Source organism: Stegodyphus dumicola, chromosome X1 (assembly GCF_044657685.1).
Source record: "Stegodyphus dumicola isolate Sdum_Otavi_A_Nest chromosome X1, ASM4465768v1".
Lineage (NCBI taxonomy): Eukaryota > Metazoa > Arthropoda > Arachnida > Araneae > Eresidae > Stegodyphus > Stegodyphus dumicola.
The window spans coordinates 91,255,760-91,283,635 of record NC_140780.1 but is presented as its reverse complement, the minus strand read 5'-3'; the positions used below and the strand labels follow the sequence as shown (position 1 = coordinate 91,283,635).

At 31.1% G+C, this 27,876-nt stretch overlaps 1 protein-coding gene across 1 annotated transcript in view; it reads left to right on the top strand.

Moving 5' to 3' along the window:
* The first annotated feature begins 1,457 nt into the window (after positions 1–1,457).
* The window catches only part of LOC118191984 (uncharacterized), a 405,620-nt gene continuing 379,201 nt past the window's right edge, over positions 1,458–27,876 (top strand). Inside the window, exon 1 of the mRNA XM_085808716.1 lies at positions 1,458–2,800. Within this exon, the coding sequence (XP_085664842.1) occupies positions 2,574–2,800 (227 nt within the window). The 5' untranslated portion in view covers positions 1,458–2,573. The remainder of the gene's footprint in view (positions 2,801–27,876) is intronic.

Below are 27,876 nucleotides of genomic sequence, written 5' to 3'. Positions count from 1 at the left end.
TTTAAGGAAAAGTTTTTGATCTTAAAGCATAGTTATTAAATAGAAATTAAAATGATAAATTTAAAAATAATTAAGTTATTATGTTAATGCTAAAAGTAATATTAATGAAAATTTGAGACTTACATTGTAAGGTATTTCTCCCGCCTTCTTGATGTGCCTTCGTGGTGTGCTGGTCAGCACACTAAGCCGGTATTCCAGAGGTCCGTGGTTCGATTCCCGGTGAAGCTAGCTTATAATTTTTTTTTTCTGTACCATTTCCAAATTTAAATGGATGCTTATTAGGACCTGATTAAAATATCTAAATGTTACAGGTTTAGTGAAACTGTAACACTTAAAATAACAATATCATATCTGTAAATTATAACTACAGCACCAGAAAGAAAATGTAAAACATAAGAAATTTAAGTACAATAAAAGCAAACATTCTGCACTTACTTTAAAGGTAAAAAATAATTTTCACTTTGAAATTAATTGTAGACCATATGAAATGAAACATTCTGAAACGAAATTATTTGAGCAAGCCGCCTAGCTCGTATAGTGGTTAGTGACACTGACTGCGTAGCGATGGGTCCGGGTTAGAATCCCGGAAAAGGCATGGTTTTAACTGGCCCTCCTTTCATAGGAGGCAACGGTGGCCACTTATTATGTGCTTACATAATGAAATGGTCGCCACTTTCGGGCCTTGCAGCAGTGCAAGTTTAATGGCTATTAAATAAAGCGCCCTGTCATTAAAGAATTATTTGAATAATCTTCAGATACAATATCAACAAATCAGAAAGCTATGTATTCTTACTTTAAAGTATTGATTTAGATCTTAAGATATATTATTAGTTTTACGGTTCATGTATTATTTTATTTTTGGATTCCAGTTCTTGTTACTTTACTTACACAATGCTCTCAAAATTTTAATAAGTGCAATCAAATGCTTTGATAATTCAAGATGATGATTAATAAACTATATTACGAGCTTTTTCATAATCTGATAAGTGCCTTTCTGTACTCTGCCTTGCATAAACTATGTAATTTTGATGGCTAAGTAAAATTAAATTCCCATTTTATAGGTTATTTTATCAAAAACAAGAAAGAAAATATCTCTACTTTTCGTCATTCTCAAGAGATAAACTTTATTTTTTTTAAATTAGAGCAGCTGTAATATGCAAACGTAATAAAATGTTCCACTAGGAATCCCTACGGTAAACTATTATTTATGAAAATTGTATTACGTTTTCAGTATTGTATATGAAATTATTAGTTCCTGAGTATTTCCTAAACTTTGAAGCACGTCAAAAAAGTGATCGAAGCTAGAAACGGAGAAGAATGAAAAGCTGAGCGCACTTTCCAAGAGGTCAGTTGGCGCTAGGAAGTTGGTTAATTGGCGAGAAGCGAGAATTTGCGATCGCCAAACGAGAGTGAGTTTTGATGGGACTCGGCAGAGGGGCAGCCAGTGTGGAAGAGAATCCTCAACTGAAAGCATCGGTATTCGGCGCTGTTTTCCCCCCCCCGCATATCCTTAAGTATTGTTTCTTCATCTCCATCCTCCGTCTATCCTTCTCGATCTCAAAACAGAAGAGTTTTAGAGCAGGTATCAAAATTCTAAGGACTTACTGAGTTGCCAACAAGTGTCAAGACAATTTTTATCCGAGGTAGCATAATCTTATGGGACTTTTCGTATTTCAATTAGTTTTTAACCAAAAAACTTTTTAAACTGCAAAATATTTTATTTTTTCTCCTTAAAAAAAAAGAAAAAATATGCGCTTGAACCAGATGATGAAGACCAATTTTTAAGTGTTTATTGAACCTGTTTTTACGAATATCTTGAAATAACAGGAAATGCCAGTGCAAGTTCTTTAAACATCTTATTAAGTTGAAAAATTCTTTGAAAAACTACTTTTAGTTTTCATTTTCTTTACGTTATTAATAAAAGGCAAAGCAAAATGTAGGGAAAAAAAACTGATGCTTTTAATACATAATCCGTATTATTTAAGGCGACTGTGAAAGCAGTTGAAATTGCTTATAACTTATTAACTCTAAGTTGCTATATTTTTGGTATATAGTTATTCGTAAATCTCCTGATAAACTTTGTGGATCAAAGATATGCATTCTGAGCATATATTAGACAAAGTTGTCGCTATTCATAGACAACTTTTGATTATCGGTGTAGTTTAAGTGAAAATATTTATTCTTCAGTTGTAAGTTATCCAGAGTTGTATTGTTTGTAATATGTAGAACCTACGTTATATATCTGAAATTTTTGAAGACTATTTTAACATTTAGCATCATCAATAATTTTCATCAAATTTCAATACCTATTAATATTTTTATTAAACTTCAGGAACTGTTTAAGAAAATTTAATTACGAAGTTAAGAACTTAATATATTTAATTGCTAAGAATTTTGCGTATTTTCGGCAGTTGTATAAAATTTATTCACGAAAACGTAACCACAGAGGCTGTTTGAAAATTTTAGTAGAATGCGTCTAAGGAAGACCCCCTTCCAAAGGAATCCAAAACTGAAATGTGAATCAGTGTGCTGAAGCACATCGTATACCTCGGTCTACTGATTAGCATCTGCTAATGCAAATGTTATCGGTGTCGAGCTTAGGAAAATGTTGTTTCTTCCTCAACTTTGCACTGTGGTGCACGGCGTCAACACGAATAATGTCAGAAGTGACCCCCGCGGCTGATGAACCCTGCCCCAAGGACTGCGTATGCTCCGGAAATCCAGATGCTATACGAGTCGACTGCTCGAATTTAAACCTTACCATTGTACCGGCGGATATTGGATCGAAAACGTCAATTTTGTAAGTAACTATTGTATTAATTTCCATTTTATGAATTTTTAATATTCTATTCAAAGTGTTCATCCTGGTTTGAGTGAATATATTCAAGTTATGTAGGATGAGCAGTTTTGTTTCAAAGAATTTCAGTTCTTTTCAGCCACAGTAAGTGATTTTAACATGATTTGAATTATGCACATTTTGATCGCTTTAAAAATAATCGTTTTTCAGTCGCTGGCAGATATCAATGTTTCATCTAAATCGTACATAATCATTATCTGAGATACAAGCACTTCTTTTGACTCTCTATAAATTAAGAAGCTCAGGGAAGGCCTTGTTTTAAAACAATTAAAGGCTTAAATCATTTTATCTAAACTTTTAACAATAATGGCTAATTATCATAAATTTCTGTCTCTGACTTCTGCCTTCAGTTATATTGTATTTTTCGAAAATGCCTACCTTGTAAAATTACTTTCCTGTAGCGTTCAAGTATTTTACAGTTACTTCCATTAATATAAAAAGCTAAAACATAGGAGTTTTTTACGACTACTAAAATGAGGCTTATGCAGCTTATGTCCAGTAATTTTACTCATAACGGCTCCTTTCATTTTATCAAAAACTGTCTAACATGTTACATTCTTTGTTTCAATATGGCTAAGTAAGACAACTTTGAAGAATGTTTTAGTATTAGAGAATTACTTCCTTTTTCAAGTACAAATAGGTTTCAATATTTTCGAAACAAATTATCTTTTAAGTATTCTAAATTGCTTTTTTAGTTTTCAGAAAAAAAACAGCTACACAGATGTAAAAAAATCTACTGATTTTAATACATATCTGTATCGTTCATGATATTCACGAATTGTATTGTTCATGAATAAAAGTTTTATTTTTTCCTTTAGAAATAGCAAATAACAGTAAAATGTAAGAGTTTTTTTTTTTTTTTTTTTTTTAGCTTTTGTATACGCAATGAGTTATAGAGTATTTAACTGTACTTTTATTCAAAATATAATATTCAAATGGATTTAATTTACATTCTTTTATTTTTTTCACCATCCAATGTTCTAGGCTCGCTGGAGTGTGTTTGAAAGAAATTGTATTGAATTATTTTAAAGATAACATTTGAGAATAGATAGCTCAACTTAACTTTGTTATTGTTCAACTTTATTTTAAACTTTCATCCCTCACAATTAAATGCGTTAAAAAAACGCATTAAATACTAAAATTTATATCTCTTTGTCAGGGTATAGGCTTGATCTAGTTATAAGAAAAAATGTGAAAACGTGAGAAGGCATTCATAGAAACGCTTTTCTGCCATCTGTTGCGGTCCAAATAATTGATCGTGACCGATTCAATAAGCCTTAGGAAGGAAACTCAGTTAACGAGATTAAACGAAACGTTATTTTTCTGATAGCACAGAGCAGGATGAGGATAACCGCCCGCGAGAGCGGTGAAAGATGTTGCAAGAAATTACTTCTCATTTCGGCAGCTGTTAGACAAAATTCAGAATATTTCGACTTTATTTCTAATTCCTAACCTTTCTGCAAAAATTGTTTTCGTCTAACCTGAAATACTAATAAATTACTGCTAATTGCTGCCTAAACATGACTCTTGAGGTTCTGCCAAAAAGATCGAACGGCAAATATTCCTTATTAAGAGTTTTCTTAATATATTTAAACTATGAAGCCAGTGTAAGTTAACAAATATTTTGCCACATGGCTGAAAATAGGCATAAAAGTAAATTTTTATGCGCTGTTGAAAATTTTGAATGCAAAATGTCCAACCACATTCCATTTTATTGAAAATCATGAAAACATCTTTTAGACCAAAGTATTGCTAACGAATATAAAAATACGTTTGTACAACTGCTTACATCCGCATCATGAATCATCTTATAATATTGAAACAATCCTTAATTTGTTGAAATGAAACGTCCTTCAAATTACATACAAATCCTTTGGCTTTGCAATAAAATGTAGGCAAAATGAAAGAAATTTCTATAAATCTCCTAATATACATGTTTTTTTCCGGGGAAGGGGGGGCTGGGGCCGGTGTCTATTTCTGCAAAAGTTGTGCATTCACAGATTTTAAATTGCACTCAAAAACTGTTCTATTTTTTATTAATGAATATAGAATGTTTCATACACATCCAAAAGATTGGTCAGAAAAACAAAGATACTATGTTCAACAGCAAAACATGATTTGGAAAGGTATCGTAATAAAAAACACTGTTCGGTATTCTTTGTAAATATTTAGACAAGCGGGGCTCATAACAATAACAATATTCTGCTAGGTAACTAAAGAAGTTACTCTTAGGCATAAATATCATAGAAGAAGCTCACAAAATGTCAGTTCACTTTCCCCTACCACCATTATGAACACAGCACCGTAGTACCAGCTTCAAACAAGGTACTGCTATTACGTTATCATATAAAACTAGAGCTAATGAAAAACATTGTTAAAGCTTTAGATAGACATGGACATGATTTTGCAGATCTCAAAGAACAGTTTCTAAAGTTTACTTATACGGACGCGAAAGAAGAACAAATGGTAGGTCCTCAAATTCGAAGCCTTCTAAAATAAAATATTCGTAAGATGTTAAACGAAGATAAATCGATGGTTTGGAAGTCTTTTAGTGAAGTGATATGCCGATTTCCAGCAAACAATAAAGCAAAAAATTATCGACAATTGGTTCAATAACTTTTGGATAACTTTTGCGAACTGGAATGTAGAATGGCACGGTATATTCACTTCCTGCATTTTTACTTAGACGTTTTCCCTGAGAACTTAAGAACAGGGTGGCAGGAACAAGGATAAAAATTCCATCAATATATTATAAGGGGTATAAGCAATCCCTATACCGACAATGTTTAATTGGCCATTTTTGATGTACCATTTCTCAAAATCTGCTGTAGATACACTCTTGAAATGTTTTGTGTAATTAAAGTATTCCTATCTGATTATACTAAAATGAGCTGAGCTTTTGAAACATTTTGAATTTTAGAGTAATTTACAGAATATTTTGTTAGGCACAGCAAAATTTAGCACTTTTCTTCCACAAAAAAAAAAAATTAATTTTTTTTTCTTAGCTTATCACAAAAAGCTCATTTCAGTAAATATTAGAAAACCTAAAAAATAAGCCATAAAAATTTTAGATACCTGTGAGCAGTAGTTCCTAAGAAAAAGTACATCGAGTTTAAAGAAAATCACGTTTAGAGAAAAACTCGTTTTTATGTAAAAATTGTCATCTATCAAAGCATTCGATGACAAATTAAAACTAGATTTTTTACACTTCTAATTTTCATAGAGATTAAAGAATGGTATTTTTAGAAAGATAAACGTTTAGAGAATTTGAAAATGTAAAAATCCGAAATTACCATTTTTTTTTGGAGATTTTTTGGGTTTCAACACCCCTTAAAAAATGAGGCAACGATATCAGATTAGTTAAGATCCTAATATTGTACTGGCTTATGGTTTCTAGTTACAGAAAGTAATATCCAATAAACCAAAAAAATAAGAAAGAAAGAAAGGGGTAAGTACGAAGTATCAAATGTGAAAACTGTTTCTTATTTTTTTTTATTTTCTTATATTTCTTCAGAATACTTTTCTGCATGTTGTAGTTAAGCATTAATGTACATATTTTGCACAATTAATTATGCAATTTTTTCACACATTTGCACAATTTGTTCGCAATTATACAGTTTGTTCACAATTTACACAATTTGTTCACACCTTCAGAAGTCAATAGGATATATATTTGTTTCGTAGTGCAATAAATGAGGCTTCAATGACCAACTAATGGACCAGATTTCGGACCAACGGAGACGAGGTTTCATTAAGATATAAAATATTTTGTATGGCAAGTTAAAAGTTTCTTTTCCAAATGAGAATTATATTTCCCAGTTTGTCTGAAACATAACTTGCATTTATATTGACTAATTTTAGAACAGGGTGTTAAACATTTATGCTTACGAATTTTATTCAGAAATTTTTCCAATGTTAGCCGTTAGTAATTATAATATTTTATAATATCCTGTTTAGAAAAATGGTTTTATAAGAACTATAACTAAACAAAAAAAACGTTAACTTCTTAGTTTCCACCGTCATTATTACCAGCTTCAGTAAAGTCATATAAAACCTCGATAATCCAGTCTCTATATTGAATTATATGATATTTTTAGAACTCCGACCCTTTATTAAAAACTGTATTAATTAGTATTTTAAGTATTTAAAAGTATTTTTGCAAAAATTATTGTATGCTGTATTTTCTTCCGTGGTTGCTTCTTAAACGACATGCTTTATTTACGTATACAAGAAATAAGTTATATTAACATACATATTTTTCATTGGCGCACACTTTTGCTTCGAAATTCCTTGCTACTATTATTTTGTTGCTTTTCACGTTTCCGATTAAAGTATTTTTTTAGTTTTTTTAATCTCAAGTTTCAGTGTTTTTTTTTTTTTTTTCTCATTTTAAAGCAATCTAGACAATTAATTTGAAATGCATTTTTATACGAAAGTATTTGAATAAAGGTAAAAAAAAGGTTTTGAATTTCAGTCTTTTTATAGCATTAAAAATCTTTTGTTCCGAAACACTTTTAACCGGAAACGAAAAATGTATTGCAGTAGTAAAATGGTTTTTAATCGTTCTAATGTACTCTTTTGCTCATTATTTATTCACAGTTTTTAACATGTTAAAGTAGTATTTAAAATAAAATATAATGGAAAATTTCTTTATTTCTAAATCTTAAATAAAAAATAGCATTTTATTTAAATCAGAACATGATCCATTCTGCAGAAGTTTGTAGAATATTATTATTTGCGTTAAGTAAAATAAGATAAAATAACACTCCAAAGAACAAATGTTGGAGATACTAGTGACAAGAATCAGCGTTCCATAAATAAAGGATAATAAGTTCCATAAATTTGCAGAACTAGTTTGGAAGGTCTGGATAGAACCCTTGAAACTAGTCCTATAAATTTATGCAACTTATGCTGACTCTTGTTGCCTTTGTATCACCAGTGTTATTATTTGAATTTAATGCTTCAAATATTAACCGATGCATTTTAGAGAAAGTATGTATTCACATATTTTTAAAAACCTTATATTGTAGGTGGAGTCTCACCGGATATGTAAAATAAACCCTGAATATTATCTAGCCTATTCAGAGAGTACTTTTAACATTTTCTACGGTACACAGCTTTGATATATGTACAGACAGAAAACTTATTAACCAAGAAACAATTTATCAGTATTTTACCTAAATGTAGTGAATCACAATTGCGAACTTGAATTACCGATTCACTACCAAAACAATAGCAGCTGGGAAAATGAGTCGTAAGCTGTCGCAAACCTGAGAGCAATTTCCTTGGGAATTTTCTTTCCTTCCCTTGCGCAGAAATGAAGTTTTGAAGCCAACCCGGAAATAGGTTAAGAATCTAATAAGGGCTACTTAAAACTTAGAAGACGTCGCACGAGCACTGACCGTAGAGCCAAATCTTGAGATCATTCCGTGCATATCGGATCTGGTAATTAGCTCTTTAATGTTGCAAGTATAAATAGAAGCCTTTCATTTCTTTTCTATTCTAAGATGTAATTTTACTTGATAATAAGTGCTTATTCTCGCAACTGATTCCGCATTCCAGAAACTGATACATTCCAGAAACTGATCACCTAAGTATTCTGATTGCAAAAGCTATTATATTCTTGCAGTTTTCAGTTCAGTTGCAAAACTGCGCATTCTTTTATTTCAGTGTAGAAGAGAAATTTGAAAGCTTCACTTTATCATTAAAAAACAACGTTTTATTAAAATTAAGCGCTTCTAAGGTTTCTGATTTCGTAGAATCTTGCTTCAAATGTTGCTGAACGTTTGGTTAGCTAAAATTGCGAGACTTTTCTTTTACGAACACACGAAAAGCGAATTACTAAAAAGTTTGAAAAAACATTGCTTCTCAACAGGACTAAAGAATGGATGGAAATTTTTAAAGTAACTTTATAAATGTTCAAAACGTATAATAAATCTTAAAAGAATTCGGTATTGCAAATAAACTAATTGCACAGACAGAACTAAGAAATCAATTCAGAAGAACACTTTATTTTATGTTGTGTCTACTGATTCACAAATCATACATATTTCTCATAAATTTCGATTTTTCGAAAATTTGAATTCAGTGATACAGTAAAATCATGAAGAGCATACATAGATTAAAACATTTTGTCAGTTCATTAGTTTATTATTATTCACCAGTTTTAAAACATAATATATTGTATGATTCAGAAGATCCCGAACTCTAAAAATCTATGTTATAATGTCATTTATCTAAAAATGTTATAATTTCATTTTATTGTAAATTTACGTTATTTTAAGTAGAAGTATTTGCTCGTATGTAAAATATTCTTTCACAGAAGGGACTTGCAATGGCTGCTGTATTTTTCATAAACTAAATACTTATGATGACATATATTTCTCGCAATTTTATTCAAAATGCTTGTGAAGTATCATGCACGGTTATTTAAATTGCTGTTCTGAAAATCTTTTAGCTTTTCACATGCTTCTTTACACACTTAAACTCTGTACTTCGATGAGACTCATGGCCATCCGACCGCCATTTCTTCCTGCCTACCGTCTATTGCGCTTAAGCATTCTGCCTTGTAATGCGCATAAGCACTTCTCCGAAGGTCAAATGCATTTACCATGAACAGTAATATTCGTAAATATTTTCTATTGTTAGAGTAAATAACTAGAAAAAATGCTCTAAGAGTTCGTAAAATTTATTACAACTTTTCAGTGTAAATTAGACACCCTGCACTAGTATTTATGGCAAGCAACTAGTAACTAAAAGCCATTAAAGCTCTTTAAAGTACGATGCGCTGAAGTACCTTTACTATAGTTTTATTATTATTCAGAAAATCTCGTAATTGAACTTAAGAATAACTCCTGAAGTCATTGCTGTGATATTTTATGTGTCATGTTTAACAGTATGACAGCAAAACGCTGTAGAACATACGAGTACTGTTTTTCTAAATATAAATAATGCAGACATTTAGCAAAATACATTCTTCGGTAATTTGCTATAGATTTCTGTTATGAAATTGTGTACATGTTATTCTTTGAAATGCAATGTATGCAAGTCAAATGAACTTTGCATGACATTTGTAAGAGACTATAAATTAAATCAGTGCAGATTTCCTTTCTTTGACGTCATTCTCTTACTTCTTATATTACATGGAACTATTCTACCTTACTTGCAGCAGTGAAGAAAAGATGTTTATTTCTGAACATTTTAAAATTACACTAAGAATAGTTTTAAAATATGCAACAGCAACTCACAGCTCAAATGATTCTGTGTTATTTTGAAGGTTTCAAAGCGTTTTTAAATGCTTATGTACTATTTGAGAAGCTAAATTTAAGAAACACATTCTTACATTTCCGAAGAATAACTACTTATACATATGTAAAGGTATTGCGTGCTTTATTGTTGAGCAGGATTGATTGATTATTGATTTTAATTGAATTAAAATCAAAATATATATCCCTTAACACATTTGCTACTGCCTAATTAATTATCAACTCTTCATTTTTTGCCTCCTTATAAATGATCTGGTAAGTTAACTGATTCATTAAATAGTCAAAGAAGAAAGCACGTCTATTTTAAAAGAAACTTGGTAAGTGTTTAACAGTTTTAAAAGTGAACTTCATGCTATACCAATTTTATTCAAATCTGAGGAGTGATGTACTTTTTGTCTGGAATGTCCGACTAGTTATGACTCGTTTTATAAATAAGAAATCATCACTGCTCTGACAATTCAGGAGTGAAGTTCATAGTTTGTTAGCAATATTTTAATGTTAATTATGGTGCTATAATAATGAAGAAACTGTTTATCAATAAGATAAGTACCCTGTATTTACGTACTGAGCATAAATTACCTAGATGCGGTAAGTATAAACGATATATAATTCTTATTACTAGTATATTAATTGAAGGAAAAATAAACTGGTTATATTTATTTTTCTCAGTGTTTAATACTTATTCCTAATTTATCCTTTTGATTCTATAATAGCAGAAAAGAATAGAAAAAATTGTAATATATTGCTCGTGGTGTCCTTCTTTAGAACGAATACATTGTCTCAGAATGATATCTTAGAGCACATATTGCTTAAATTCAAAATAAGAGAGTAAATGTCAGTTTTCAAAACTTAGGCATTTAAAAATCGATTTTAGATTTGGTATTACAGTACAATGAAACCTTTATAAGTATAATGTAAGAACAGAAATGAACTTCTTACCGTTTTGCGAAGATGTGTATTGGTGTTGGTGGTGTATTGGTGTATTTAATTATGGCAAAGCACACGAGGGCTATCTGCCTAAAGGGAGGGATGCCTTTCGTGGAGGACTTTCTAAGGGAAACTGGCTCGTATACACGTTACACATGGGGAAAACCACGAAAACGCCCATGCAGCCAGCCCGTTCGCGGTATTCGAACCTCAGACCGAACTACCAGTGTTCAGCGTCTTTACCGCTCGGCCGCTGGTGGGTTTGCGAAGATGTAGACTTTGGAATAGAAAGTCAACTGAGTTTTAGACCTCAATGGCTTTTATGACACTAGGTTTATAAATCTTATAAGTCATGACTGTTCATGATCATGAGATCATTCTGAGTCCGCAAATAAGTACATCAGCGGTTTTATAGTGCGAACATAAATGAACGAAATCACAGCTGTATTAGAAAAATTTTGGTAAATATGGATAATTACATATTCAGAAGAAATATGTATGAAGTGAGGTGCAAATATCACAAGCAAGCTCGAATTTCTCCTTGTAATTTTCGTGCTCTTAGACTACAATATAAAGAACTTAACTCTGCCATCTCTAAAGTTTTAAAGATATGATGAGAAAGGAAGCAAAGATTATAGAGAATATAGCGATAAGATGCATACATTAGTACTGATTACTTTCACAGACACGTTAATTAGGGTGCTTTGTTCAAATTAGACATCAAACGGTGTTCAGTTTAAATTATGTTACTTCTAAACTGGAATCAGCTTCAGGTAGACGATTCAGCAAAACATTTGATATCTATAAAGTACACACTATAGGAGGTTGTATACATATTAAAGTTACACATTCAGTATACATATTAAAGTCACATACGTTATTATTGTTACATCAGTTTACATAGTTTAAATTTTGCAACGGTTGAATATTGAAATCGTGCCCTAGTTCATATTTAGATAAAATTAAAGTTACTTTTCTGTTACAAACAAGAGTTTCATTACATATAATATCACAATTAATATTATAAGTTTCTAAACCTAGCATTACAAGCAAATATATGAGAAGAATAATATAGTATTTATTCGCATTTTCTTCTGATTTCCAGCCTCTTTATTTCTTTTTAAATATTGCCTATTTACACTCAACCTGTTTATATCATTTACCTGTTCATACGCAAATACCTCCTTGCAAATAAAACTCTTTTATTTAATTAATTCCATTCATATTTTATTTGATTTTAATGAAGAACGATTAAAGAATCTTAGTGATTGACTGATTTAAAATTATTTGGAGTAAATGTTTTTATTAGCTGTAATTTATAATGAATCTTGAATGAAGTTTCTTCAGTAATTGTTCTTCATATATCCATAATATCTGTGGTAAGAATTTCAACGGTACTAGTTTATGTTCTATGTACAGGGATAGGAACAATGAAGATTATGCTGTTTTACATGAATAGTTTGTTACAAATTCTATAATTTTAGAACAATCAGTTGTTTAAAAAGGTAAGTTTTTAGTCACATATTATCATGTGTAATGTGCTAAATTATTTGCTGGTGATGTGCTAAACCTCTGAGAAAAATATATATTAATAAAGTTATTAAATTTAATTAAATATATTTTTCTTTTATGTCATTTTTAATGTAACTTTTCTGTAGCTCGGCAACAGTAATCATGTTCTTATTATGGTAAGTTCAATATTTTAGTTAAATAATTTTTAAACCTCTGTTAAATTTCTTGAAATGTTTTGTTTGGAAGTAAAGGTAAGTGCTCTCTACTCATCACGACGAATAGGATGCTTATATTTGCGTATAATCCTACAAATCCAGTTGAATGTGATGTCTTTGATGATCAAATTGTGTTCATGACCTTTCATTATTTTCTCACATAATGAGGGCCAGTGACCGTTCGTAATTCACACACACATTACAAAATATTGCAAGTTTGTCATATATATATGTATAATAAGTAATAACTAATTAATCTGTTCCTTGCTACTAGCTGAAGCGTAATATGTTGTTACTTCATTCCATTATAAAACTTAGAAAAAATACACCAAACGTCAGGATATACGTTTTCATAATGAAACCCATCGTAAGAAATACGTTTACGAGGCAATGTGCATCAGTGCTAATTATAAGTTTTCTCTAGCATACTAATAAATTAATTAACCTTCTGTGCAACAAATCAGTTCGGTTTCAAACATTTCATTTCGGATTTAAATGTTTGAAACATAGACCTCAGTGCATTATATTACACTCATATGTCATACAGAAATCAATGTGTAATGCAAAAGAACTAAAATCCAAATTTAATTTTAGTTCTAATTTTAAATTATAAAATGCATGTTCTTCGCTTTTCTGTATCTAAGGAATACATTCTTCAGTTTTTTTAATCATTAAAGAGTAAGCAGTGTTATTTAGATTGCTTCCGCTTTTTTCCTTTATTTGTAGCTAATAAATGCTTTCCCGATTGGAATTTATGTAATTTAGAAATTTCTTTTCATAGTAATTCTTTTCTTACTTCTTTTAGCATTCTAACTTCGTTTAAATCAAATTAGTGAAGCTCCTTCGCATTGAGAGTCTCTAAGGCGGATAAATTCAAACGCATAGGTTTCAGCTTGTATATCTTACATTTGTCTTTCTTTGCCTTACTAGTTCAAAATGATAAGGAAAATAAAATTTGTCAAATATATGTGCAATTTTCAGCATCTTCTTTTATCATAAGCTGGTGTTATAAAATTCTGTATTCATTTTGATAAATAACAGATAACTTGAAAATAATGTGAATTCATTTGCGAAGAGAATTATTGAAACTAAAAGCAAAGTGAGCATATTAATGTAACTGTAAAGAACTTTGAAAAATTATTTAAATTTCTTATGTGTTAAATTACAGAGATTTTACATTTACATTCTTTTTCGTTTTTTGTAAACAATATTTATGAATGAAGTGATTTTTACAAAAATGAGAAGTAAAATATAAGTTAGAACATAAATACATATTAAATATATAGCAAAACAACATGACTATAATAATATGAAGTATAGTTCTTATGCAATGTAAAACTGTACGTAAACCGTAAATTATAAGCAGTAAATGATATACGATTCAAAAAATTTGAAATATTAATCACAATCAGTATTTTGATGTTTTGTGATTTTGTATATACATACTAATAAAAGATCATTATCAAACAATAGAATCACTTTTAACCCGTTGCAACGAAACCTTGCCGATTCCGCATAAGAGATTTTTCCGGATAATTGAATATATACATCTAGAACTCATCAGTTCATGTTTTGTGATGCCATCTGTAAAATTTCAGCATGCAAAGTTCATTGTTCGTGTTTCCGATCTATTGGGCAATATTAAACAAATAATATCGAAAATATTAATATCTTAAAATTATAACACATACACATGATTTTAAACTAAAATATTAAACCTTATTTTAAAATTACCATGCATATTATTAAACGAAAGTTATGAATTTCTTAGTATGATGCCTTTGAATGTCTGTATGCTTAAGAGATTGTCTCAGGAGTTTTAAAAATTTGCTGTGCATGCAATAAAGTTTCATAACATCATGTACTGATATAGACAAATCTTGCTCGACAAATTGTATATAAGTGTGCCATCCTTCGTTAACTTCCTTTCCGCATAACTCTCTTATTCAACTATTTCGTCTTTATCTCCATTTCTTCCTTCCTCCTCAATATAAGTTTCCTTTCCCAGTTCATTTCCGATTTCCCAGTTCATGTCATCTTGAGACAGTGTGACAAGAATCGAATCACCATTACATTTATCTAAGTTTGCACCTCCTCTTCAATAACGTCAGTCTTTAAGGTTTCAATTGTGTAGAAGCTTAAATCAGTGTTCTTCAAACCCTGACAAGCGAGTTGCGGTTCCAGACAAGTCCTACGAAGGTTAAAATAACCTTTTCATTAACTCTAAAATTTAACAGAAAACATTACTTGTACTTACAAACAAAAAAATCGGGCGTTTATTGAAATTATAAAGAAATATGGTGGAATTACAGTGCTTTGTACATATTTGATGAAACATGTTTCATGGGTTTAGCACTGGTTTGTACTTTGACATACAGAGTATTAACAATATATGTAGTATTAACAGTATTTTTACTTTGGAGGTACAGATTATCGGGAATACATTAACATATGCTAATAGTTATATAGGCTTCATTTAGCAGTAAAACATTAAGAAAAATGTTTGGAATTTGGTCAGCAACTATATATTATTAATACAAATGGTGTTTCCAGATGCAGGAAGTATTATAAGTGGTTGCAAGATACAATGGATACTATAAATGGTGATGCAGGATATATTAGATACTTCAATTGGTAATACAGTATTGGCTTACAGTTTGAGTATACGATTGATACAATTCCATACAATGTATGCAAGAAAATGCGTAAGATACGGAAGACATTAAATGCTACAGTTGGCGCTGTAGTATACAATAGATACGATAGATAAAGGTGGTGTTGCAAGATGCTATGGATGCAGATTCGTTAGATAGTTGGTTGTGGTATTTAGACTGGTTTTGGAGATGGTTGTAACTTATTAATTGTTAATGTGATTGGACTTAGTCGCAGGTCATTTGTTCATAATTCATTGAAAGCTCATAGACCATAGCTCATTGATTGATTCCCAACAAGTCTTACACTGAAAAATTTCATAGTCCTTGGTCGCAAACGTTTCTGGCCTATTATTTAAACACTGAAGGCACAATTGTGTAATACTGCTAGCATGCTGGCCGTAAATCGACTTACCCTTTAATTAGGTAGCACATTTTCCCCTTTGTGACACTGAAAGCTTAATTAGAAGGCTCTGAAAGCAAAATTAGGCATCTTTGAAGGCACAGTTAGGAAAAAGTTTTTGCCTTTACCTTTGTGTCATTGAAGATTTGAATGTTTACGACACAAATATACACAGATATTTATTCTTGCGTCACTGCGAGCACAAGCTTTGGAATCGGGTGTCAAAGATGGCAAAATTGGAGAGCTTGGCGTTGGAGCACTTCCATGATGGTTTCGAGTGGTTTAAAAAAAATGGTTTCGAGTCTTCCGGTGTTTAATCATGAATCATTTGAATTCAGTGACAGGGTCTGTGGGATGCTTAATGCGCTTGTTCTTTGTTAACGTGCTTTTCAACGCTGTTAACAGGACTTTGAATTCAATTCTAAGTATCTTAGTCGAAGACTACATAAACTAGTCTACATAAGCTGGATCAAATATTTAATGCCACGCTTTTAACGTGAGTTAGCAAAACTGTAAACCCAGAATATTTGCCAGAGTTGTCGATAGGGCGCAAACTGCAAGCTAAGCTGCCAAAACCTCTATTCTAAATATTCAAAATCCTGGTCTAAATAATCACACAACTAATCTGCATTCTAGTAAGGACTATGAAAAGAATAAGGTAAAGTTACAGAGCACAATAATTGGTTTATTAACATAGCACCGTTATAAAGCTCTGAATATATAACAAAATCCAAAATTTCAGACACGAGAGCAGTGATTATTTTAAAACCAAGAGAATTTTCGTCACCCGACTTGTCATCTTCGAGGATGATCATAGGCCACAATTTATCCGAACAACAAACGTAAATTAATGTTCTTTACATCTTTCTATGAGAAAACCAAAGTAAATACGGTGTCCTTTGAACTGAATTATATCTAAATTCATGGGAAGTACTTCAAACTTAATACATCAATGCATGCAAAGGAATCGATTGTGCATGTGTATATTCTAGATAGTTCATTAAATAGATAAGGCGTGTTATACCGGGCAAAAGAAATCAAACGCAATTGTTTTTCCATATTAAAGTTTCCAGATTTTTGGTAAATTGCATATTTTTATCTTACTGGTCTAAATTTCGTATTTAAGTTTAGATTTCGAAGGGGGCATTATTTTGATGTTACGGATTAGTTGGGTTTTGATTAGAGCGAGTTTACTGCATATAGATCAGACAATCAATTATTTTATGTACTTTTGGCTGGGCCTTAATATACATGCTCTTACTACTTGTCTTCTTTGCTTTAAAATTCATTTTCAAAGTAGTAAAAATCGTCGAAATATCATTACTTCATTCTCAATATATTATCGAAACAAAATTTATTTTTATAATTTGCTTTCTGATATCCGTTATGCAGCATAAGTAATTATTAAAATGCATTTGTATGTTTGTGATTTCATTTGAGACAGGTTTTTATGTTTATAAAAGAATTTGGAAGTTATGTGATGATATGCGTCATCTTGCTTTTAGTTGTCAATATGAAATCATATCCATGTTTTTCACATTGTAAAATTTTACTTTTCGATATTTATTAACTCCTTGTTTCATGTTAAATTTGCTTTTTTTCGGTATTTAATAACTCGTTGTTTCATGTTAATGTTTGCTTTTAATTTCTTCTATTACACTAACCAGATATTAAAAATATAAACAGCAAAATATTGAAATTATGCAAAAGATATAATATCTGGACCGACTCTAATTAGTTTAGATCATGTTTCTGTAGTTCTTTTAGGTTAATACTGACACAAAAATTTGGATAAACTCTAGAAAATACGCCAAAAATATAATCATTGACTTTATACACTTGGCAAGCAAGAGGTTTTATGTCTTCAAATTCAAGTGATTGCATAATGGAAAGTAAGCAGCTAAACCATAGTGATGTTGTTGTTTTCTTTCTACTTCTGATCTCTGTAAATGTAATTAATGAATTAAAACACAATAACACGCTGAACAAATACTAATTCAGAAGTCAAACAACAAAAATCAGCGTTATATTTTCAAATTTTCACAGGACTATTTTCGATGGTTTTACCAAACTTTGAAAATATAACACTGATCTTTATTGCTTGACTTCTGAATTAGTAATTAATGAGGTAAACTATATTGAGACATCAACTTAAGTATTAGCTATCGCACAATGAAACTAAAACATTACTTTCAAGAGAAATCGGTTGCAATCGATGCGTTTCTACTTATATACTAAAACCGTTTAACAATATGTGGGCAAATATTTAATTTTTCATCCGTCAATCCTCCCTTTCTTACATATATTATTAGTGATTTCTCTTTTAGTATAAAACGCACGTGCTGTCGTAATTAACGTGTACTTCTGTTGGTTATTAAGCTTAAATATATTATTTGTTTTCATCTCTGCAGGTCATAAATATTTAGTTTTGGGATTTTATTTCACACAGAGGCGATGATATAAATAGTAACCCCATAATGTATAATATAATGAATATCTTAACGAAATAACACTTAATTGAATGTCTGCTGCTGTAGAATGCAGGTAAATTGGTTTTAGTAAATATAAATAGGAGTACAGATTAAATGAATATGTTGAAAGCAAGCAAGAAACACGGCTTAAAATATAACTATGGCCATTATTTACACCCCAAAGCTTATTGCTACATTCCTGTAGTTCCATATGGACGTAGAAACAATTTTTAGGCAATAGCTACGTTTGTGCAAAATTTATGTTTTCTCTCATAACTCATTCCTCTATTTATTTATGTAAGCAAGTAAGTTTCTTGGATTCTGAAATTTCATCTGTGCTTAAGTACACGCTTCACTTCGTCTGTGCAGATGTTTCATATTTTAATAGAGTTACTTTCAACTGAAATAATACTTCTGCAGCTATATAAATTTAGTCGTAAATTTATAAATTTTTCCAAAAAATACCTGAGAGTTTATAGCTGTGGTTCATAGGTAGGGATTCGCATCTCCTTCACGCACAGTGTAAGTTTAAGCTAGGTTATTCGAATATGGCAAAGCACGCTAGGGCTATCTACATAAGAAGAGGGATGCCTTCCGTAGAGGACTTTCTAACGGAGACAGGCTCATAGTCACATTACAAATAGAGAACACTGCAATAACCAATCAAGCAGCCAGCCGTTCGCCTGGGCTCCAACCCAGGTCGAAATCCAGTATTAAGCGTTCTTAACCATTGGGCTACTGGTGAGGCCACACAGTATGAAGCTGTTTTAAAACTGTTTGGGATTTCGAAATACTCAGATAATTGTTTGGTGCATCCTAAATATTTCTTAAATATCCTTATTTCTCACTTAAACCGACAAATGTCGACGTTCACCATGCACTGATGGTGAATCTTAAACAAAAATACTTTTGTTATGTTTGTAAAATACCATGCTATTTTATTAAAACATATTATGATGTATGTCAAAATAGGAGAAAGCTTGTAACAGCAACAGCACATTTATATAAACTGTTGAACGTAACAGAACATTCTAAATGTGAAAGAAAATAACACCAATAATAAACTCACTTGAGTATGTGATTGAAGTTATGCAATCTTATTCGTTGCAACAACTTAAACTGCTATGATACTTTGAACAGCACAAGAGTGCCTTGCTTTTACAATATTTCTCTGTGTTCTACCTCGGCTTCTCGTTTGTCCACCAGAGCGCACTTGCCTCTTTCCGCCAAAGCATACCTGTGCTTGTCGACATATACTGGTGATGGTCCAAATTTATAAGAAAGTAGCCAAGTATTCGGTCTTTACCTGTCATATTTGGTATGTGTTCAAATTCACCAAAGAATGTCGACATTCTTTAGTTTCGGTCTTTCATGGTAACATACGTATCATATTATTTACTCTTCAGGTTTCCTTTCATTAGGATGCATGTATTACTTAAGGCAAAGCATATGAAAGCTACCTGCCTAAGCTGCCGCCCGAACTAAAATAGGTAGTGAGCGATAATTCGTCATACTAGGATTTGGCGATTCTGTCTCCTAATCCCCAGTTGCCCATTACAAGGGGAGTAAACAAGGTATTTTCTCCCTCTTTTACGCATGCCTTCGCGGCGTAACTGGAAGCGTGCTTGGCGCATGTTCAGGAGGTCTAGAGCAGCGGTTCCCAACCTTTTGACTACCGTGTACCATCTAAACAAAAATTGAAAACCTTTAGTACCATCACTACAAAGTACAACTACCACCATCACTCTTGAACAAAGGTCAGATCGCATAAATTTACGAGTGTTAGAGAAAAAACTCAATCGGGATGTTGGAGTTTTGATTTTTTAATTTAATTTAATTGTTAAAAATACTTTGCTTCTTTGCGTACCACCTATTTTTCTTTTGCGTATCACCGGTTGAAGTTGAGAACCCCTGGTCTGGAGTTCAAATCCCGGTAAGGGTGTTGCACATTTTTTATGTTACTGCATCGATATAACCTAATAACTCTACAAACTAAAGTTAGGAGAAATTTTCTCTCATGTGATTTATTATATAAAATTACACCAGTTATTATTTCAAATAAATTTCTATTCTAATTAGTAACTTATATTATATAACTATATCAAAATTCAGCATGGACTTTTGAAGTTACAGACGAGCGTAAACTTAAAATATTTTAACATTTTTTCTTCGTTTCTTTGTATTCCTTAGGGATGAGATGAAAATGAAAACTCAAACTAACTCAAAATTGCTTGTTCTTTTTAGCTCAAACTTGACTAAGTTTCTAAGCGATAATAGTGAGTTTCAGATATTTGTTTTGTTACTAAGTAAACGTTATTTTTTTACAAAGTTACTGCAAAATTGTCTCGATGAGAAATTAAAGAACTTCATTGTAAATAAATTTATGATTTTAGTGCCTTTTTAATGAAATTGCATTGCACTTTAAATTATCAAAACATAAATCTCATGCATACAGCAATCAAACAATATCTTACCATGGATTATATGTTTAAAATTTTCTATAATTTATTATTTTTATTTTAAAATGTTTTAAATGACCCTTATTTCTTACCACAGGTGTTTAACATTTCAGTAAACTAAAGAATTAATTTGAGTCCTTTCTCACATTCTAGGACACTGGAATTAGAATAACTATAAACAGAGCATAAAGTAGGTTCTGTATTATTAAAAAAAAACTGAGAATTACGCGAACCCGTAATAAGCAACAAATACCCTCCAGGAAAAAAAAAAGTATTTCACTGAAAATGAAAATTCTCTAGAACGCAAATTACTGGGTTTGAAGTCTCTCATCATATAAGTAAGTGAAGGGCATACTTAGAAAATTTATTGATGCACTCATCAAGTGCAAGGTTCCCCATTAGAGGGAAAGAATGTAAAGCATGAAATATCATAAAATAAAATAAGAACTTTGTTTAATGGTACATAATGTATATAGCGAAATAAATATTTACTTTCTCATTATTATTGTAATTTGAAAATACATAACCATCTTTATTTCCATCCTAGAAGGTTAATTATTTAGTGGTATAAATATCTTCTTCTCTTGTTTTCATTCTATTGCGTTTTAGTCAACAAGATTAATGATACCTTAAAGAATGGAAAGCAATAGATTATTTATCATTTTCATTTTCCAAATTATTTTCTTACTTTGTATTTTGAAAATTTTAAATTTATAAAATACAGAATTCATTTAGGTAACTATGAACTACATTTTTATTTTAACATTAAATATTCATCATATAACTCTGTCAGAAACGCAGGTCCCATATATTTCCGGTCGCATTGTTCAAAACTTCAGTTTCGCACCCGAAGTAAAAAATGTTGGATTCACATGCATGCTTACATTGGTTATTATACGTATATATTGAGAGGCTGTTCTAGACTTTCAATAAAATGATCTGCGTAAAAATAGTAAAGTTCTATGAAGCGAGCATTAACCTTTTTTTTAAGTTTCGTAACATTTAAAAGTTTAAGGAATTCTCTAACATATCGATAATCTAAAACATTTTTAAATCTCACTTTGTCGGAGAAATTTTATATCGGTAGTTATGTAGAAGTATAAGCAATGTAATCCTAGCTTCGAAAATTATAAGTAATAGCGATACACATTCAGTAACTGCTAAGGATTTCCTCTTATCCTTTGAAAAACACTGTAGAGATTTTTGCGATAATCCTGTTGAGATCACGTTATATTAAGGTAAGCGCATTATGGTAATTGTTGCCATTCATGGTCAATAATGTGATCAGATAGCTTAATACAAAGGAAGACTACTCTTTCAAGCTAAATTTCTTACTTAGTACTATGAGTTTTTCGCCCTGTATCAAAGTAAGCAGTATCAGTTGAAAACAAACACGCCGTCGAGAGTGTTTTTATCTAAATGATGCGTTTGCTAAGTGTTCAGGCGTAGGTTTAAATAAATCCGGTTGGTCTTTGCGACGTTTTCTGGAAAATATTTACTTGATGCAGAAGACTTAAACAGTTACAGATGATGATTAGAAGTATCATCACTGGTATTAATCACTGGTATCGAGCCTGAAATACCAAGATAAATGTCGCAACGCAGGGGACGACACATCAGATTGCAAACAGCAGTGAGCACACAGTTCACTGTTAGATACATTCTGTAATATTTAAAAAGACTAGTAGCAATGCATCGACATGTATATTTATTGAGGGTGTCCTGCAGAACTGATTGAGGAATGAAGAGTATAGTGTTCAATGTTCAGCACGATTCTATTTTAACAGTGGTACTGCTGAGTTATAATTTGTTGCAAATGCCTTGTTCCTTCTACCACGACTGAGCGTGGCACAACAGGTCGTGGATTAAAGAGCCATCCCCGAGTCTTTCCCTTTAATATGCAATGCAGAATTCATTGACGACGCACGGATTTGTAACCCTTTATATTACCATACCTTTTGGGAGTCTATCGTTTTAAAAAATTGTCCAGCTGATTTCTTAGCCATAACGACTCCCTCAATCTTTCCAATCGAGAATCTGTGGCATAGGATTAATATCAGAATGAATTCACTACAGTGTCTTCGTTTTGAGTATGAGTTATGAATGTCAGCCAGTACGCGTTACTACGGCCAGTACTGTATAGGCAGTTTTTTTTTTTTTTTTTTTTTTTTTTTTTTTTTTTTTGTGAAACGCTATATATTCCTTAATTTGAAACATTAGGAAATAGTAGCCTTTATTCGAGAAAAGTATGTCTTTATAATTTGTCAAAGTTATTTCGTGTAAATGAATTAGTTTCATGTAACTGTTCAAAATCCATCTTTGCACGAAGTTTCGGCAGGAATTCGAAATTACCTTTAAACAACATACAACTATCTGATATATACGCAAAATGCGAAAGCTGACTGTTGCTCGAAAGTGCTTAAAAGTGAAATAAGAATCCCTTACAGTAGATTTAAAACATAATTTAATTTAAGCACTGCTTAGTTGTAGGGAAATAATTTTCGTTACGTTTCCTGATGAAAATATTAATTCATTGTCAGTGCCAAGTCTATGTCATTAGATACGTTCAATTGAACGGGAGGTAATAAAAATATTGAATTGAATATTTTCAAAAATAGCACATCAGTGACAGAATGGAGCACTGAAATTTCAATATGTTTATAGAAAGATGACTTCGTAATGAGTTCTACAACTGAGTCCCGAGTTCATTTACACATTTTACAGTAAAATAAAGTAAGAAGACATGTTGTAAATTTTAAAAGAAATATGATTTTCAGAGAATTTGTTTTGTGAAAAATTTTGTTCTGGAAAATACTCCCATAAATTTCGTAAATTTATTTTAGAAATTATTAGTGCCAATTAATAAACAAATAAAACATATTATTAATCATAAAAACCTTCTCATCTTCTCATCTTGATCCTAACTTATTGGAGTTTTCAAAGTTTTTTACTAGCTGAATTTGGAGCGAGCTGCAAACTTTCCTTGTGATTACTGCAAAATAGTTACAATGTAATGAGGTAAATTGAAAATGAAGCACGCAAAGATATGCTGTAAAAAAAGAGTACCGTTTCTATTTATTAAGTTAAACACAACTACAAAAAGAGCGCATTACTAAGAGGAGACGTTAAGAAAAAGCCATTTGATATCAATTAGAATTTTTTAAAAATAAACCCATTTTCTTAAGCCAAGTGACGCCAGATGTGTAAATGAAGCACGCAAATTTAAGAGATTAACCGCCCATGCTATAACAATGGGTCAGAGGGAAAAGTCATTAATTGTCCCTAACGATCAGCAGCACGTGTCCATTTCTAGCAATCCATTCGCCCAAGATCAATTAGCATTCTATCAAGCCCATCATCTCGGAGAGAAAACGGCCGCTGTCGAGATATGTTTCAGGAACCCAAAAGCCACTTACGTGATTCGAAATCCAAATACATAAATGAATATGTTTCATTCGAAAAACAGAAAAAGATGAGAAATCATTTCGCACTGATGGGGCGTTTATCTAATAAAAATGGACGTGTTGTGGATCAAGATGTTGCATTTTTGACAAACAACTAGTTACACTTGTAAACAGGATATAATGATTCTCTTTATGAAACTCAATTAATTTTCGGAGTAACATTTAGTTAATAATTTATCGTATAAGAGGATAGATAGCAACAACTTGTACAAGACTGCAATGTAATTTCTTAGATGAAAGAATTGATTTAGAATGCTTTTAACTTCCCAATTTCACGCAGAATCTCTGTACGTTAAAACCTGCATCAACAGTAATTTTTAAGGTCATCGATTGAATTGACACAATTTATAACCACATTAAACTAACGAAAAAATTATTAAAGTTTACTATCGTATCATTTGATGTTTCATCGAATGATTGCTTGACAGTTTATTGATGATAGATTTCAGTTGGATTTGATGAATAAAATGTAATAGAAAAATAAAATAACTTTACAGGTCTTTACTTTAAGGGGGTTAATATTGTTTCCTCAGTACTGATGTACAAGTTATTCTTTCAGTAATATATGAGAACTCACAAACAATGATGCTCGTTGGCATGACTCTAGAACATTCTATATGTTTATAATTCTTTTCGCTGAATACCACTTTTGATTTTAGTATGAATTTACACAATGGTAATGCAACTGGATCCATGCAATAATTTTCTCTGTACACACTTAAATTAACTCTCGAATAAATAAAAGCTACTTCAAAACGGAGATCCTTTATTAAGACTCCTTAGAATCTTACCCTGAACAGTAGATGTCAAAAATTAGGTGAAAATCAGAAAGGATCCTTATATTATGACCATCCACCTATAGGACAACGGATTTCTTTTCTATTGTTACTGTATTCGCATCATTGAACCTTTATATTAACGAAAATCATGGCTAATTATTAAGTTCGGGCAAGGTATCATCTTGCGGAAAGAATAAGTTGATTTAAACGTTAGAATGCAAACTAATTAGACATTTTGCAAATAGAACAGAATATAAAGACACAATTTAAAACTAACTTATGAGATTAGCTTTTCGTGTATTTAAACATGACTAAACTTCTCTTATGAGTCTTTTCTTTGCGTTTTTATTTCCTGCAGATAATCAGTATTTCGAAAATTTTAAGAAACATCACAAATAACAGCATATGGGATAATAATGTAACAATGTATTTTTAAATATGTTCCGCATCACAGTCAATTTCTAGATATATTTCACAATTTTGTGTTTAATTTAAAATTCCTTGATTCTTTTACTGTGCATAAAGAATAACATTCAGAAAAAAATTTAGATGCAAATTCGTTCAGATGTGCGTGATATTTTAAACTGGTGGAGAAATTACGGAAAATGAGTCTCATATAAATTTGCTTGGAATTTAAACGGAAACCGAAATCGGGAAGTACGAATTTTTAATTACTTCTACAAACTACACAGTTATGACTTTGTAACAGAAATTTATAGTCTTTTTCACCAAGGAAAAAAAATTTTAAAAACTGTTTGTCTTCTAAAAATACCTTTAAAACATATTATACAGCAGCAGAGATTTTTTGGCAATCGAGTAAATAAATTTGAAACTATAAATTATAATGATATTTAATTAATAAGACATTTTAAACCCATTGTTACGGATTTTGTATTTATTTAATTTTCTATTTTCAATAGAATTGTTATTAAAATTGTTTTGTGTTATCGTGCAATGCAGCAAACTTAATTGAAGAGAAAGCTACAGCGGAAAAATTAAATACAGGAGCATTTAATAAATAGATATCTCGCAATTGTACTCTTGCTATCCGGAAAAATCGAGAAAATACGAGAATATTCTCGTAATTCAGTTGTTGTTTGGATAACTATTGTTGCTTACAGTAGCGAATTCGCGGTGAAATCGCATTAGCTTCCTCTGTTTTGAATTAAGTTCCGTTAAACGTTTTAGTAGTTTAAAAGATAACTAAGGTGAGATAATGCGATACTGTACGAATATCTCTACGGTAATTTAAGCATTTTGTTTTTTATTTGTTGTGATAAGAATAAATTTTATTCACTTTTATTTTATTCTCAGACTCTTTCAATCGGACTTGTGCATTCAGTTTATTATGAACCCGTACGCACGCAACACCATTAATGATTTGCAAATAACTGGCTGTTAGGGTTTGATCCGATAACAAAGCTCTACTTCAAGTGTTTTTTATATTATTAAAATAAAAAAAAACTCAGTGGCGTAACAGCCCTAATGGGCCAAGGCCTACAATGCCCGAAATACGCTTTCTTGACCGTGGGCCCCAGGGTACATAAGCAAGTGAACGAGTGGTCAGCTTGTCGCAGGAACCCAGTGTTTAGTTCCCAAGCGAACTTGGTACTCATTTTATCGACACAAGTGATTGGAAATTAAGGGATGAAAGGCCGAGTCAAATTTGCTCAACTCGGGAATCGAACCCCAGACTTGTGATGCTGCTGCGCGATGCGCTAGCCACTGCGCCACCGGGCCTCATGTGCTATTAGAAAAGGTATTTATATATCATCTCCAAGAAAAAGAACTTTAATTAAAGCTTTGAATTAGTAGAAACACTTTAGTAAGTACTTTTAAGTAGCTTTTCAAGTCACTATCCAAAGTTATCTAGATCTATTGTAGTAAAAATTATTTAAAATTTGTAAAGAAAAATTCTTTGACCGTAAAAATTCCAAATATTAAATTCAAAATCCAAAGTACTGAAAAAGTAGCTACTGTTATTGAATTAAATTATTCATAATCATTTTCACTTATATATATATAAAATTGTGTGTATATATATATATACACAATTTTTACTTATATATATAAAAAATTTTGGATTTTGAATTTTATATTTGGAATTTTTGCGGTCTAACGACTTTTCTTTACAGATTTTAAATAACTTTTACTACACTTTCCATTTCTGTTATATAGTTCATTACTGTTATATATGTAACCGTTACATATTACGGACCGTTACATACCGTCCGTTACATAACGTAATATGTAACGGTCATGGAACTTGCGATAAAGTACATATATTCGTATATTACTTGCGGCAAAGTCTATATATGTATTATATTTTGGCTTGCGATTCTTGCAAAAGGAAGGCGAAACATTACCGCTTAAATTAATTATTGTTATTTGAAGGGAAATGGTTTTATTCCCCTTGAAAGGTCAATCAGTTTCCGATGACTGACAATAACTGAATTTTTTTGCCTTTTACTCATTCTTTACAATTTATTTCGATTTTTACTTTTTTCGGAAGTGTTTTCCTTTGTTCATGAATTTAACTAATTTTTAAATATTTTTACTTCAGTATCTTTTAAGATTGCAATTTATTTCTTTCACTTCCTGGATAGTAATTCTTATTAACATATATATGAATATTTATATATATCATATATACATGTGTGTGTTAATGTTTTTCCATTTATTAGCCCGAAAGGGCTATCGGTCTCCAAATATGACTTTGCGTTGATTCGTTTCATATGTCGCTCACTCCCAATGTGTTTTTTCATTTTCATTCTAGTCTATTCCTTTTCGGCAAAACGTAAGATATTTGTTTTTCAAATTTAATTTGCTTTTTGTTGATTAAGAAACAAGGCTAATTAAAAGCAATACAGACC